Source organism: Micropterus salmoides, unplaced genomic scaffold (assembly GCF_014851395.1).
Source record: "Micropterus salmoides isolate LMB-PRFRI ecotype aquatic unplaced genomic scaffold, ASM1485139v1 Ms_hic_scaffold_4, whole genome shotgun sequence".
In the NCBI taxonomy this organism is placed as follows: domain Eukaryota; kingdom Metazoa; phylum Chordata; class Actinopteri; order Centrarchiformes; family Centrarchidae; genus Micropterus; species Micropterus salmoides.
In genome coordinates, this window is record NW_024043372.1 from 9851805 (window position 1) to 9865232 (window position 13428).

The 13428-nt window shown below is 39.2% G+C and overlaps 1 protein-coding gene across 8 annotated transcripts; it reads left to right on the top strand.

Annotated features, from left to right (window-relative positions):
- The first annotated feature begins 529 nt into the window (after positions 1-529).
- rbbp5 (retinoblastoma binding protein 5) lies at positions 530-11618 on the top strand. 8 transcript variants are annotated; one of them, XM_038695677.1, is made up of 15 exons: positions 530-675; positions 1934-2022; positions 2371-2396; positions 2575-2747; positions 3199-3339; positions 3520-3682; positions 4019-4128; positions 4340-4459; positions 4715-4868; positions 5026-5097; positions 5331-5448; positions 6097-6166; positions 6717-6952; positions 7407-7658; positions 11233-11618. In XM_038695677.1, the coding sequence occupies exons 2-15, from the start codon at positions 1965-1967 to the stop codon at positions 11283-11285; spliced, it is 1746 nt and encodes a 581-aa protein (XP_038551605.1). In that variant the 5' UTR covers positions 530-675; positions 1934-1964; the 3' UTR covers positions 11286-11618. The 8 variants fall into 8 exon arrangements, with proteins under 8 accessions (XP_038551605.1, XP_038551604.1, XP_038551610.1 ...); XM_038695676.1 differs by having other exon boundaries at positions 11230-11614; XM_038695682.1 differs by having other exon boundaries at positions 7407-7484; positions 11230-11614.
- Positions 11619-13428: the final 1810 nt, after the last annotated feature.

Here is a 13428-nt window from a genome sequence, read left to right on the forward strand (position 1 = left end):
TTTATTGTGAAAACAGAAGTCGTTTGAGGGGCTGGATCAGGATCCAGCTCTGGATCGTTTGAGACTGTTTGAACATGTCACCTTTAATATAAATATCCTGTCCAGATCATCCTGTTAACCTGGAAGTTCCACGGTTAATAAATATGTTGTTGGGCATCTATTGATCCTCCCCCGTGGTGAAAAGTAACTAAGTATATTTACTTAAGTAGCCCACTGTACTTAAGTACAATTTTAAGGTACTTGTACTTTCAATGTTTTTGTTACTTTATACTTTTAGGCTGCTCTCCACATTTATTGGAAAACTTTGTAGATTCAGATTAATAATACAAAATATTATATACAAATACATTTGTTTTAAATATATGTACAATAATTACAATTAGCTCCACTTTTGCCAGCTGAAACATGCAAATATGCTAAATATAATCCAGTGATTATATATTATCCTGGAATTTTAAAATGCCACCCCTCGACATTTTTTTGTTAACGCGTTATTTGGTTCAGGCAAATTTTGCGTCGCATTGTTTGGGGTCCTTACAGGAGGCTAGGCGCCAGTCTCTCGGGCAGTTGCAGCAGACGTAAATACGAGTTATAGTTTGTCAAATAATCAGTGAAATCAAGTTGTTAAGGACATTTGGATCCTCGGTCCACCGGAAATGAACCTAGAACTGCTCGGTAATTAACAAAAAATATTTATTTGTTTCCTCCCCTGCTCCCGGTAACGCTGTGGATCTGTTATGGTTAGCATTGTACGTTACTAGCCTAGCATGTTAACAACCAACCGATACGAATCAAATTAAAAATACTTTAATTATCAGAATCGCTCTGTTATATGCTGTTGAACTGTTCACTTTAAATGCTTTTTTAAGTTACCATCTGAGTCTGTATGTAAACATTGGTAATACATATGGAAGCAAGCTTAGTGGCTGTTAGCTAACGTTAGCGCCGAAACGTTGTCTTATTGTGTTCGAATAAAATGTGTATTTATATGGGAAAGTACATAAAGTTACCGTTACTGTGTAGGAAATTTCATCCTATATATTCCACCAAGCCTACGAATGGCTAACTCCATAGGAAAATAAACAACAATACACAGCTCGTCCATGACAGGGAGTAACGTTAATATTCAGGATAAAAGGATACAAATGTGCAATCTTTCTGTTTTTGCAAATAAAATAATGTTAAAGGTTTTACCAACCTAAAACGAGGTTTTAAACAGTCTTTAGAGTCGACATGCTTATCTTGTCCAGGTTTAAAAAGTATACATAGAGGATTATGATCTGCATCAGGTTTGTAAAAGTCTGGATGGAGGAAAAACCGTGAGATTGGACTTATTTCTGTTTTAAACCATCAGCGTAGTTTACTTGTTAGGACTAGTCCAGGTTTGCCAACTCTGCCGAGTACTGTGGTTTTTGAGCTAAGATAGACCAAAATAGAAGGTTAAGGCCGTAAGTGTGCTTTCTACTGCCTGTTTCATAACTTTAAATCGTGAAATTACTGTCTCTTATTTTCGCCTTGACTTCCAGATCTAAAGCTAACTTCAGCCTTGATCTGAAATTCAAGCTTGTTCAGGAGGATATTTGGAATATCTGAAGAATAGTCTGCTATTGAAAAATGCATTATTTTGTTTCAAATATTTGTTTGTCTGAAGTGTTAACATTACACTTCGTTTTCTCCCAAGGTTATTTATTAGCTGATATGATTCGATACCAGTTCTCTTTTATGTATCACAATACTCATACACATTTGCTTTTTCCTTGTATTTTTGACTCTTCTCTAGTAGATGTTTAAAGTTATCTTGGTAATTGGATGCGTTATCACAGATAAATCCCCCCTCTTTGATGGTGATTTTTAAAAAATATGTTAAGTATATTAATAATATAAATGTTTTTTTCTCTTGTAAATGTCCATTTTTAATCTCTGGGAAATTCAGTTCTAATGAATTACTGAACAAGCAACTTTGGATGAAACTTCAAGATTTCTCTCACAAATTACTCATGGATAATTTCCTGCTTCTTTCTGGTGAATATTCAACTTAATTGTTTAAAATTTCCAGTTTTAATCTTGGATATACTCCCAGGTTTTTTTCTCTCAATGTGTTTGTAATGAATATCTGACTTCATAATCATAATAATAATGTATTAATAAAGGTTATCTCTGTTTTAAATTACCGAAACTAAATAATTGACTGTACTGCTCTTTCAAGGCCCAAATACTCTGTCAGAATAATCCGTACCATGTTAATTTGAATTAAATAACAGTTACTGGAAGGTTATGTATCTGAGCCAGCTGTCACTTTATTACATAGTATGAGTGTGACTTTGTTGTTTGTGTTTCTCATCACTGTGTTTTTTGTTATTCCTCTCCTAGAATCGTTCGGGCAGAACTATCCAGAGGTGAGCTACCAGCTCTTAATGTATACATGAGCTTCAAGTCATCAAATTGCACTGAATATCATCCAAACACCAGTACACATCAAGTTTCATCTTTTGATTTATGTAACAGTCATATGTGAAGCTACACCTGGACTGCTTCAGTGGTGATGCAAACTCTGCTTTTTTGGTGTGTTGTTAGGAGGCAGATGGCACCCTGGACTGTATCAGCATGGCCCTCACCTGCACCTTCAACCGGTGGGGCACCCTGCTGGCTGTGGGCTGTAACGACGGCCGCATCGTCATCTGGGACTTCCTCACACGGGGCATCGCCAAAATCATCAGCGCACACATCCACCCAGTCTGCTCTTTATGGTGAGACACATCACACATACTGTAGTGTGTGTTGTCATCACTGCCTGGTGAATGTCCAATTTTATGCAGTAATATACGCCTTCATCCTTTACATGCCTCGCCTGCTCCATCTTACACTACATCCATAAATGCTTTTTGTTTGAGAACTGTGTGTGTGTGTGTGTGTGTGTGTGTGTGTGTGTGTGTGTGTGTGTGTGTGTGTGTGTGTGTGTGTTTCCAAATCTCTTCCAAATCTCAAAGCTGAACAACAACAACACAGCACAAAGTAGCTGTTTTTTATTACATAGTTTTTTCTGTTGACAGCAGAATGAGTATGACATAGCTCATAAATACTACCTGTTAATCCGACAGTCATTCCAAAGCTCGTCACGTCATTATTTTATGATGAGTACATATATATATATAGTATATATGTGTATATATAAATGTATTAAATTTTTTTTGTGTGCAGCTGGAGTCGAGATGGTCACAAGCTGGTGAGTGCCTCCACGGACAACATTGTCTCGCAGTGGGATGTCCTGTCGGGAGACTGTGACCAGAGGTTCCGCTTCCCCTCACCCATCCTGAAACTGCAGTGCCACCCCAGAGACATGTGAGAGATCTGATAGCATCTGTCTGTACATGTTACATGTGATGTGCTGTGTGGTTTGGCTGTCAGATGCACCATAACATGTGATGGGTTTTTGCTAGTTCAGTTTCTCTTGATTTGTGGTAAGTTCAGTTACTACACTTTTCTATTTTGGACTAATAAGACATTATGTTTGTGTTTTAGGGACAAGGTTCTGGTGTGTCCCATGAAGTCAGCCCCGGTCCTGCTGACTCTGTCAGACTCCAAACATGTTGTCCTGCCTGTAGATGACGACTCAGACCTGAATGTGGTGGCGGCCTTTGACAGGCGGGGGGAGTACATCTACACTGGCAATGCCAAAGGAAAGGTCAGCCTTTTTGTCTGACAAAACCTTTTTTCACAGTGCACCTTTCAGTCACATCACTGCACTTAAAGACAACAGGAGTTAATATCACTTTAATAGAGAAAAAAACCTCAATACTTCAAGGTCTATGTGTAAAATACACTGTGGCAGATATCAACACAAACAACCCTCCAGACTAGACTGCACTAAATTTTGATCAAATTAATTTATGTTTGAATACATTTGTAAATTTCCGTTCACTTGCATTTTACACTTGGAAACTGCTCCTGTGTTTTAGAAATGACGTCCAGTGTTTTTGCTGTTTTCCTTCACAATCATTTGTCCCTCTGTCTGTTACAGATACTGGTGTTGAACACAAACACTCAGGAGCTGGTAGCTTCCTTCAGAGTGACAACTGGCACTAGCAACACCACTGCCATCAAATCAATTGAATTTGCACGCAAGGGCAGGTGAGAGGCAACAGGATTTTCTAATAGATTCCATGTTGATGGTAGAAGAGATTCATATTACAGCGTGTACACAGGATCCACAGAAGAAAGCAAAGAAACTTTAAAGGCTTCAAAAGCCCCAGCTGGAAAAGCAGAGCTCATTCTGTGCTTTCTTTTCACCCGTCTCTTACTCTACCTCCTTTTTTGTCCACCTGTCCTTTTTTCTGTGCAGTTGTTTCCTCATAAACACAGCAGACCGGATCATCAGGGTGTATGATGGCAGGGAGATACTAACCTGTGGCCGAGACGGTGAGCCTGAACCCATGCAGAAACTACAGGACCTGGTCAACAGGTATGTCAACACAGGACGGCGTTGTGCCCTTGGGGACGAAAGTGATACTGTTTATTTGAATTAGGCTGGTAAAAGTGTTGCTGAATTTAAATATTTTTATTTTGGGATTGAATTGTCAAGTGTTCTTCCAGTTTGTGTATAACTTTGTATATAACTTTAGTGCCTGAAATTGAAGTCTCTGAGGGTAAAACTTGCTGGGAAAAGTGTTCTTATCTCCATTTGTTCATGTTTTCCACTTGCGTTTTCTCTGTTGAGGACTCCGTGGAAGCGCTGCTGTTTCTCTGGTGATGGTGAGTACATTGTGGCTGGATCAGCCAGGCAGCACGCTCTCTACATCTGGGAGAAGAGCATTGGCAACCTGGTGAAGATCCTGCATGGAACTAGAGGAGAGTTGCTGCTGGATGTCGCTGTAAGGATGTCAAAACTAAAATTCTGGCTTAGTAGAACACTGTGTAGAGATGTAAACATTGACACAACACTTCTGTCTGTGTGTTTTCAATCATATTCATACACTGTGTTGTTTACTAACTGATAATTTACACATCTCACCTTTGACCTTTTCTCAGTGGCATCCTGTGCGTCCGATTATTGCCTCCATCTCCAGTGGAGTGGTGTCCATCTGGGCTCAGAACCAAGTGGTAAGTAGAAAGTGACAGTAAAAGCTGGATGCACATGAATGAACAGTGTCACAGGTGGATTACTTCAGTCTTTATCTCTTATGTTTCTGATACCCAAAATAAAATATTTGGCTCCATGTTACGGTAAAAAATTTAGGTATGTGACCTTTTAATGAAGCACAAATATCTGAGCTGAGTTGATGTAAAATGGTTTCAAGGTAAGCTTGATGTGTGACTGTTTGATTTGTCTGCAGGAAAACTGGAGCGCTTTTGCTCCAGACTTTAAGGAGCTGGACGAAAATGTGGAGTATGAGGAGCGAGAGTCAGAATTCGACATTGAGGACGAAGACAAGAGTGAACCCGAGCAGACAGGTAGATAACACACACACACACACACACACACACCCCAGCTGGCTCACAGTGGGCATGTGGTGGTTCTCATTTGTGAAGTTTTTACTTAGGTTGTAATTACTGTTTGTACAGGCTGGAGTTTAGGAATTTGCATTTTACAGGACACAACACTGGTTAAAAAAGAAAAAGAAGTTAAAATGCTAAAACATGATGATGGTATGTAATTTCAAGCAAACACTTTATTGTATAGCATGGCTCCTAAGCCACTTGGCAAAGGGTAAAGTATAACAAGTGTTGTATACAGTATATCCACCTACTAAGGCACCACTGAAGCATTATGTAGAAAAACCTCTCCTGCTTTGTCTGGATCCAGTCCTGCAGGACCGGTTCTATACTAATAAAACTAAATTGAAACTGGGTGGTATGTATGTAAAACTAAATGTCAGTAAGCATATTAAATGTATTATTTTTTTATTATTTTCAGTGTTCTGTAGACATTATTGTTGTAATTGTAGCTTAGAGCGTCTTGTGCATGGTGGTGAAACAGCTCGACAAGCATGTCAGCAAAACAAAGAAATATAAATCAATCAAGTGACTGATGCACTGGTCTTTCTGCTTTGACTCGTTCTCTCTGAATGTCTCACACATGAACTTGTGCTTGTGTTGCAGGTGCAGATGCTGCAGAGGATGAAGAGGTGGATGTCACCACTGTTGACCCCATAGTTGCTTTTTGCAGCAGGTGAGAAACAACAAAACAGCTTCCTGCAACTGTGGTGTTATTTATTTTTTATTTTTTTACATGAATCTTGCATGTCATTTTGATCTCATTCCTGAAACGTAATCAAGTATCATTACTGAAAACTGGCTTGGTGCTTATTCAGCACTCTTAAAGTGTGCCTTCATTAATTTATGACTTCATCTAATTAACAGCAGAATCTCCATATTGTAGTTTGCCAACTCAAATCTTAAAAGAGGTCCACTTACTAGCTCTTTCCTGAGAGCCTAACCACATGTTAAAGTGGGAACTTTATCTCCTGATGAAGGCTGTAAGATGCGATTGAAAGCTCTGGAAAGTGCTAGCTAGTGAACCTTGTGTCAAGACTCTTCTGCCAGATTTCTAACACCACAGGTCCGCTCACGTTACTCCAATTTTATCTTCATTACACTGGCCCCCAGTTATTTTTTATTTTTTATTTTTTTTACAATTAATTTAAGATGTGTGCAGTCAAACTTTGCTGACCATATTATATTACAGAGGCTCAGCTACAGTCTGTGTTTGTGTCCTGTAGTGATGAGGAGCTGGAGGACTATAAAGCCCTACTCTACCTGCCCATTGCCCCTGAAGTCGAAGACCCAGAGGAAAACCCTTTCGGCCCCCCGCCGGATGCCTCGGTCCAGGCTTCTGCTCCAGAGGACGCGTTGGCTGGTGGAGACAAGAAGCAGCGACAACCTTCGTCTGAAGGAGGCCCGGCCAAGAAGAAGGCTCGTACCACCACCATTGAACTGCAGGGGGTGCCCAGTGATGGTGAGAGAGTGGAGCACAACAATAAATACACTCACAGGATGCAATGTCAGGGTCAGGTTTATACAGTATATTTTAACATAGACTGAACTGGATGGATCACATTCTATATCTCTGTAAGATGAGTTGTTCAACTTTGGTGATTCCTTAACCATTGTAATACATATATGTAGCACCATCATCGGGTCAGATTTGTCCAATACTTTGGTTTATCTACAAATGTCTGCAACACTAGTGACATTCCCGTCATCCTCAGCTGCACATTGTGTTTAGTGCTGAAGAGTTAATGTTTGCATTTGATTAAACGGCAAGGTAGAAGCAAATACAGAGGAGGAAAACTGAGACATGGCTGTTGTGCTGTGGAAATTATAATTAATCTACAGTGTGAGACAATTTTAGTACAAGTTATTGAATAGCTTGTCATCATTCACCCCGAGTCCATCCTCTCTCTCCCCAGAGGTGCACCCCCTACTGGGTGTGAAGGGGGATGGCAAGTCCAAGAAGAAGACAGCAGGCCGGCCCAAAGGCTCCAAAGGTAAAGACAAAGACTTCCCCTTCAGGCCCAAGCCCTACAGGGGCGAGCGGCCCTCCTTCCCCATGGAGACCCTGGGCAGCTCTGGCCCAGGAGGAGGAGGAGGAGGAGGAGGAGGAGGAGGAGGAGGAGGAGGAGGAGGGATGAAGGGCAGAGCAGAGGGGGGCCTGGCCACAGGTAAGCACGCCACCGCCCTTGCTGCTGCTGAATCTGGGAGCTCTGCTAGTCCTGCAGCCCTGCTAGTCTGACTGACACCTCACCAGTCCACACTGTCTCCAAGGCCATACCCCCCCCCCCCCCCCCCCCCCCCCCCACCCCACCCCCCCACCCCCTGTACTGCTTCCACCCTACACCACCCCACCCCCAACCAACCACACAGCTCACTGACAGAGACCTACGCTTGCAGTAAAGCCACAGTCTGGAGGTCAGAACATAGACACTCGACCAGTTTTCATTGAATTAGTCAGACTAGATCCACTCGCCTAGATCTGGTCCATTCTGAAATAATGGATATTGCACAATTTGACCAGTCACATAGTTAACCAAGAAGTAATGAGTAGGCCTGTTATTAGTAAAGACTGTAACTGGAGTTCATCTGTCATAAACAATGACAAACATCTTTTAATGTAATATACCAGGAGCAATGTTTCCCTCACTTGATGAGAAAATGGTGACATACACAACATGCCTCTTAGGCCCTTTTTAATATACATTTTACTGTGGTTGTAAGGGAGGGCGATATGATTTTAAAAAAGAAACCATTTTCTGCTTGTGCTGTGAGTTTTTCCTCACACATCGCCACCTAATTGTGACTTACAGAGTCATTTATATCCACTTTTCCCAAAAACAACCGTCTACATTAATGTTTTAATGCAGCTATTTCAGATTTTATTCCAGTGAGATTGTTCTTATGAAATACTGGTTTTGATTCTTGTCATCATGTTAATGGTAAAGTAATGATACAATACAAGTATTATCTAGCTTACAATTTGGAATTTCCTGCCGTATCTGCTTCTGACACATGATTACGGTTGAATACTGGGAATTATTGCTAAAAAATACCTTTTTATGTACCTCCTATTTATAGCATGTGTGGGTGTGTGTGTTTGTGTACTAAAGTCTACCATGTGTAGTTAAACAGGCTCTCCGTCGTAGCTAAATTCTGACCTTGAAATTATGTAATCACAATGATGTAACTGAAACAGCCTTTGCAGGTGTTACATCTTCAGGCTACAAAGGCAGCTCACAGTTCAACTTTTTAAGCTTTTATATTTTTCTTATTGTCAACAAATTCCATGAAAAGACCCAAATCAACAATTAATTCAATAACGAACAAGGGCTGTCTGTGTATCCAAAGCCTGATTTATCTCATTCCTCTGTGCCATAGAGCTCCATTGTGGAGCCACACTGGTGCACTTGGTGTCATGTTCCTTCATGACCACACACACACACCGGGTTTTATTTTGACTCGATCCCAGATTCAACATCCTGCTGCCCCAAATACTTACTGGAGAACCAAGTGTGGATTAAGCTGCTGCTGAAAATAGTCCCCAACAAATGCGGTATTTGTTGTTTGTTAAAAACAACAGTGTACAGCTGTTTTTAAAAAATGAAATGACATATTTGTAAGCTTTAATATTTATATTTATGTCTTCAGTAGGAACTAGAGGCTAACATTTAATCAGGAATCATGTAGGTCATGGGAACAGGGACAGGACAGGATTTTTTTTTCTTTACTGTGTCATGTAGGATTGGGACGGGCCAGGAGTGTTTCTGTGTGAGTGGGATGAGACAGGAGTGACCTCCCGTGTCACCCTCTAGTAAGAACTAATGGGCTTAGAGCTAAGTGGGTAATGAAAGTAATTGAAGGATTGAGAGATGGACTAACTTCTTGTTTCAGTCTTGATTGTTTGACTATAACAAGCTATTTAAAAACACCATATATAATAACAGGTCCTTAAAGATGAACTGTTATTCTACTACAATTTGACCACGTTTGTCCTTGTCTTTCAGACAGAGGCGACTCCTCTTGCTCCTTCAAAGTTTTATCCCTCCCAAACTGTGGCTTTATGACTGTATAACCTCTGCTAACCTCAGCCTCACTCTGACTAATTTGCTGTCATTTGAATTTTGGTGAAGTTGGACTGTAGTTGGCAGATGGGTGTTGACGTGGCTAACGGTGGGATGGTTCAGCTTGTTTCCCCACGGGCTAGCCGGCTAGTCTACATCTACTTCCTGCTTGGCCTTTGACCCTCCTGCTCCCACTCCCACCTCGCTCCTTGGGCTTGTCATGTCAAGTGTGTCTATAGCAACGCTGCTCAGGTCCTGTCTTTTCTGTTTCTGGGTGTGCCGACTGTGTATGTTTATGTAGTCGGTCTGAACTCATTTGCTTTGAATTTCCATCAAAAAGTCTGTTACCCGACAGCTTCATTAACCATGCACCATGTGCAGGATAAATTTAGGATCAACCCCAAGATATGTTGTTTTGTTAAGTTTAAAAAAAAACTAATCGACCATTTTGTACAACACTACATTATTTAAAAATAAGACAAACTCATATTAGCAGTACGCTGGTCATTCTCAGCATAAAATGAACAAACACATGTAAATCATTTGTGCGATCATATCGATGATTGGACGTTTAAGCCTTAGTGTTCTTGGTGTGGCTGGGCAATATGGCCAAAAATGTTATCATGTTAAAAAAATTTCATACCATTCAGTATCAATAATTATCACGATAAATGTCTAATAATTTATTTCTCTAAAGTTTAAAGGCTGATTTTTGCTCCTGAGTGAAAATTGAATAAACCAGATGGTTAATTGTGTGGTTAAACTTTTCTTTATAGTCAGAACGTAACAAACATTTGATGCCAAACAGTGGATCACTTCACAAGTCTGAGGTATATACAATTATGATGAAATCATTTTTCATTCGTTAATTAAATGAAACATTTATTGACGATATATTGAACATTTGTTATATTGTTATTGAGGAAAATTATATTGTGATAATTATTATTATTTTATTGCCCAGCCCTACTTCTTAGTTTCATATTCAATAGTAGCTCAACAGTGATTCAATGTGAAATGGCATAGTAGAAGTTATCAGAAATAATTAGTGAATGAACTGTGTTATTTGTTAAAACAGAAAGTGTTTTTTGCAGAGGTGAGTAGAGCTGCAACGATTAATCAGTTATTTGTGACTATTAAATTGGCAACGGTTTTGATAATCTGTTTGAGTAATTGTTTAAGAAAAAAGGTCTAAATTCTCTGATTTCGGCTTTTTAAATGTGAATATTTTTCGGATTTCTTAACTCTGTGACAGTAAAATGAAATTTGATGACATCATCTTGAGCTTTGGGAAACACAATGCTTGACATTTTTCACTATTTTGTGGCATTTTTTAGACAAAACAACTAATCGTTTAATCGATAAAATAACCGATAGAATCGTCAGTGAAAGTAATTGTTAGTTGCAGCCCTTAGTGGTGTGTGTGAAATGCCTCTGTTGCATTGATGAATTAGTGCTGTGGAAATGCCCATTAATGTCTCACCTGATAAATTCATTGTAGACTACAGGTAATTCCACCCTTCCTGCGGGCCTTTATTAGCTACCGGTATTTAATTGTTTGTGTTGGCTATTATTTGAGATTTGACCGGTATTTGAACTCTGTTTTTAGTTTTAGTCTAAGGAGAACAATGTCTTATTGTCTATGACACGGCTGTCTGACAGAATTTGTGTTCCTCAGCAGGGAGTCTGGTCTCACAGTCGTACAAACAACATGACGTTGGAGGGATGGACTGATCACGGCTGCGTACAGTTGTGAAGGAGCACCAACAGGCTTAAACAAAAGGACACACAAAGCCTGATGTCATATTCAGACTGTGGTTGAGCGGCCTGTCTGATGTGCAGACTGCTTCCTCTCCCAACCAGAGCACAGTATCACAGGAAAACTCCTCAGTCCGGATCACGGGAGCCGACAAAGAGCGCGTGAAGCAGCCGAGTCGTCGCAGTAGAGATCACGTCCTCTGTCTCTGTAGGATACGTCATGTATAGAACGCCTGTGTGTTTGTCTTTGTGTGTGTTGTCTGTCTTGTTGTTTTTATACATATTAAAACATTTTGATTTATAAATAAATAGCTGTTGTGTGGTTCTGTGTGTAAGCTTGAATTCATCTTTGGATCTTGACAGATTTCTGAAAGTGGGAAAATTAATCTGTAGCAGTGTTAATAAAATGTCTCAAGGTTTAAAGTTTGGCCTAATTGTCCGAGTTTGGTTCAGGAGTACTCAGCATTTTAGAAGTAATCCTAATTCATTAAGACTTACTCGCAGTCAGTGAACTGTGCCCCCTTGTTTTAACGTTTTGGAAGAAATATTAACTTTTATAAACATTTCAGTGTTCCAACAAATCAAAACAGCCCAATAACACTGGAGAAGATGTGTTGCACAAGTCTACCATTTGCAGTGTGTGATCATGTACATGTATATCGTAAAACTTCTATTTAAAAGCGTAGTCCTAATTAGATGCCTGTCCAATTTACTGGCCTGGTGTGGCTCCACATTTTGACCAATAACACAAGTCTCAATTAAAAGCCTGGGCAGATTTTTTTATTTTATTTTATAAAAGTTCTTTGGATGTATGAAACTCCTTGAAGCCCACTGTGTTGTCTGCTAGTTAAGTTATTCAGTTCGTTTTACGGAAACAGTGAGTACCAAAGTGTTATTCATTCAGATTTACTGGTAAAGGAATTAAAGGCCTGTCCCAGATAGATGCAGATTAATTGAAGTTTTATGGTATGTACATATCTTTGATGCAGTAGTTATACTGTACTGTACTACATTTTTATTTTTTTATTTATCCTTTATTTAACCAGAAAGGTCCCATTCAGATACAATATCTGTTCTGCCAGGGAGCCCTGATCAAGATGCGAATAAATAAATAAAAACGTTTCATATAAAAGTACAGATGGAAACCGATAACATCACAATAAAAGATACCAAAACAAAATATAAAAGGAATCAGACTCTAAAAAGAATCATTGCACTTTTTAAAAGCAGTAACGTTGTTCCGTCAAACCTGATTTTATAATATATTTTTGAACATGTCAAAAGAGGGTAACAATTAGTATTTGAATGCACTGTTTTTACTTGTAATTGAGTATTTTTACACTTTTACCTGATTTAGCCAATCAGAGGAGGAGGTTTAATCGATAACAGTGCATTGTATTTTATAAACTCATCATATGTTAGGTAATCTATTAACTTTTAAGTAACTAGAATCCAAAGCTATTAAATAAATGTAGTCGAGTAAAAACTACAGTTGTTCCCTCTGAATTATAGTGGCGTGTTCGTATAAAGTAGCATAAAATGGATATAAAACAGTAGTCTACCTGAAATTTGTATAATACATGAGTAAATGTTCTTTTCACAGGTAGTTTGACAAATTCTCAAGTTATTTCCAAAGATGTTAACACCAAACTGTACTTTTCTCATGTAAATGCATTATCTACTTTACGTTGTCACTTCTGGATCCACTCACATTGTTTGTCACGCTGTCCAAAGTACAGTCCTCCGTCCCACCTGTCCAACCCTTTTGACACCTGCTCTGACCAATTACAGTGGAGTAGGCGGGACATCAGTGGACACCTGTGGCTGGGAGCGGTTGCTCAACTTGTCAATCAAAACATCACCAAAACACCAATCAAGCTAGACCAAGAGCTAAATGTGAAGTGCTTAAAAAAAAAAGCAACTAAACAAAGGCGCTGTAAAGAAATAATAGGTTGACATAATGCCATAATTGTCAAAATACTAAAAAAAAGGAACAAGAGTCATGATATTATGTTAATAAATATTGTATTTTTTGTCAATAATTTTAGGACTTTTCTCATAAAAATATTACTTTCTGCTTGTGATAGGTTTTTTTTTCTTAATATAAATGTCTTCTGAT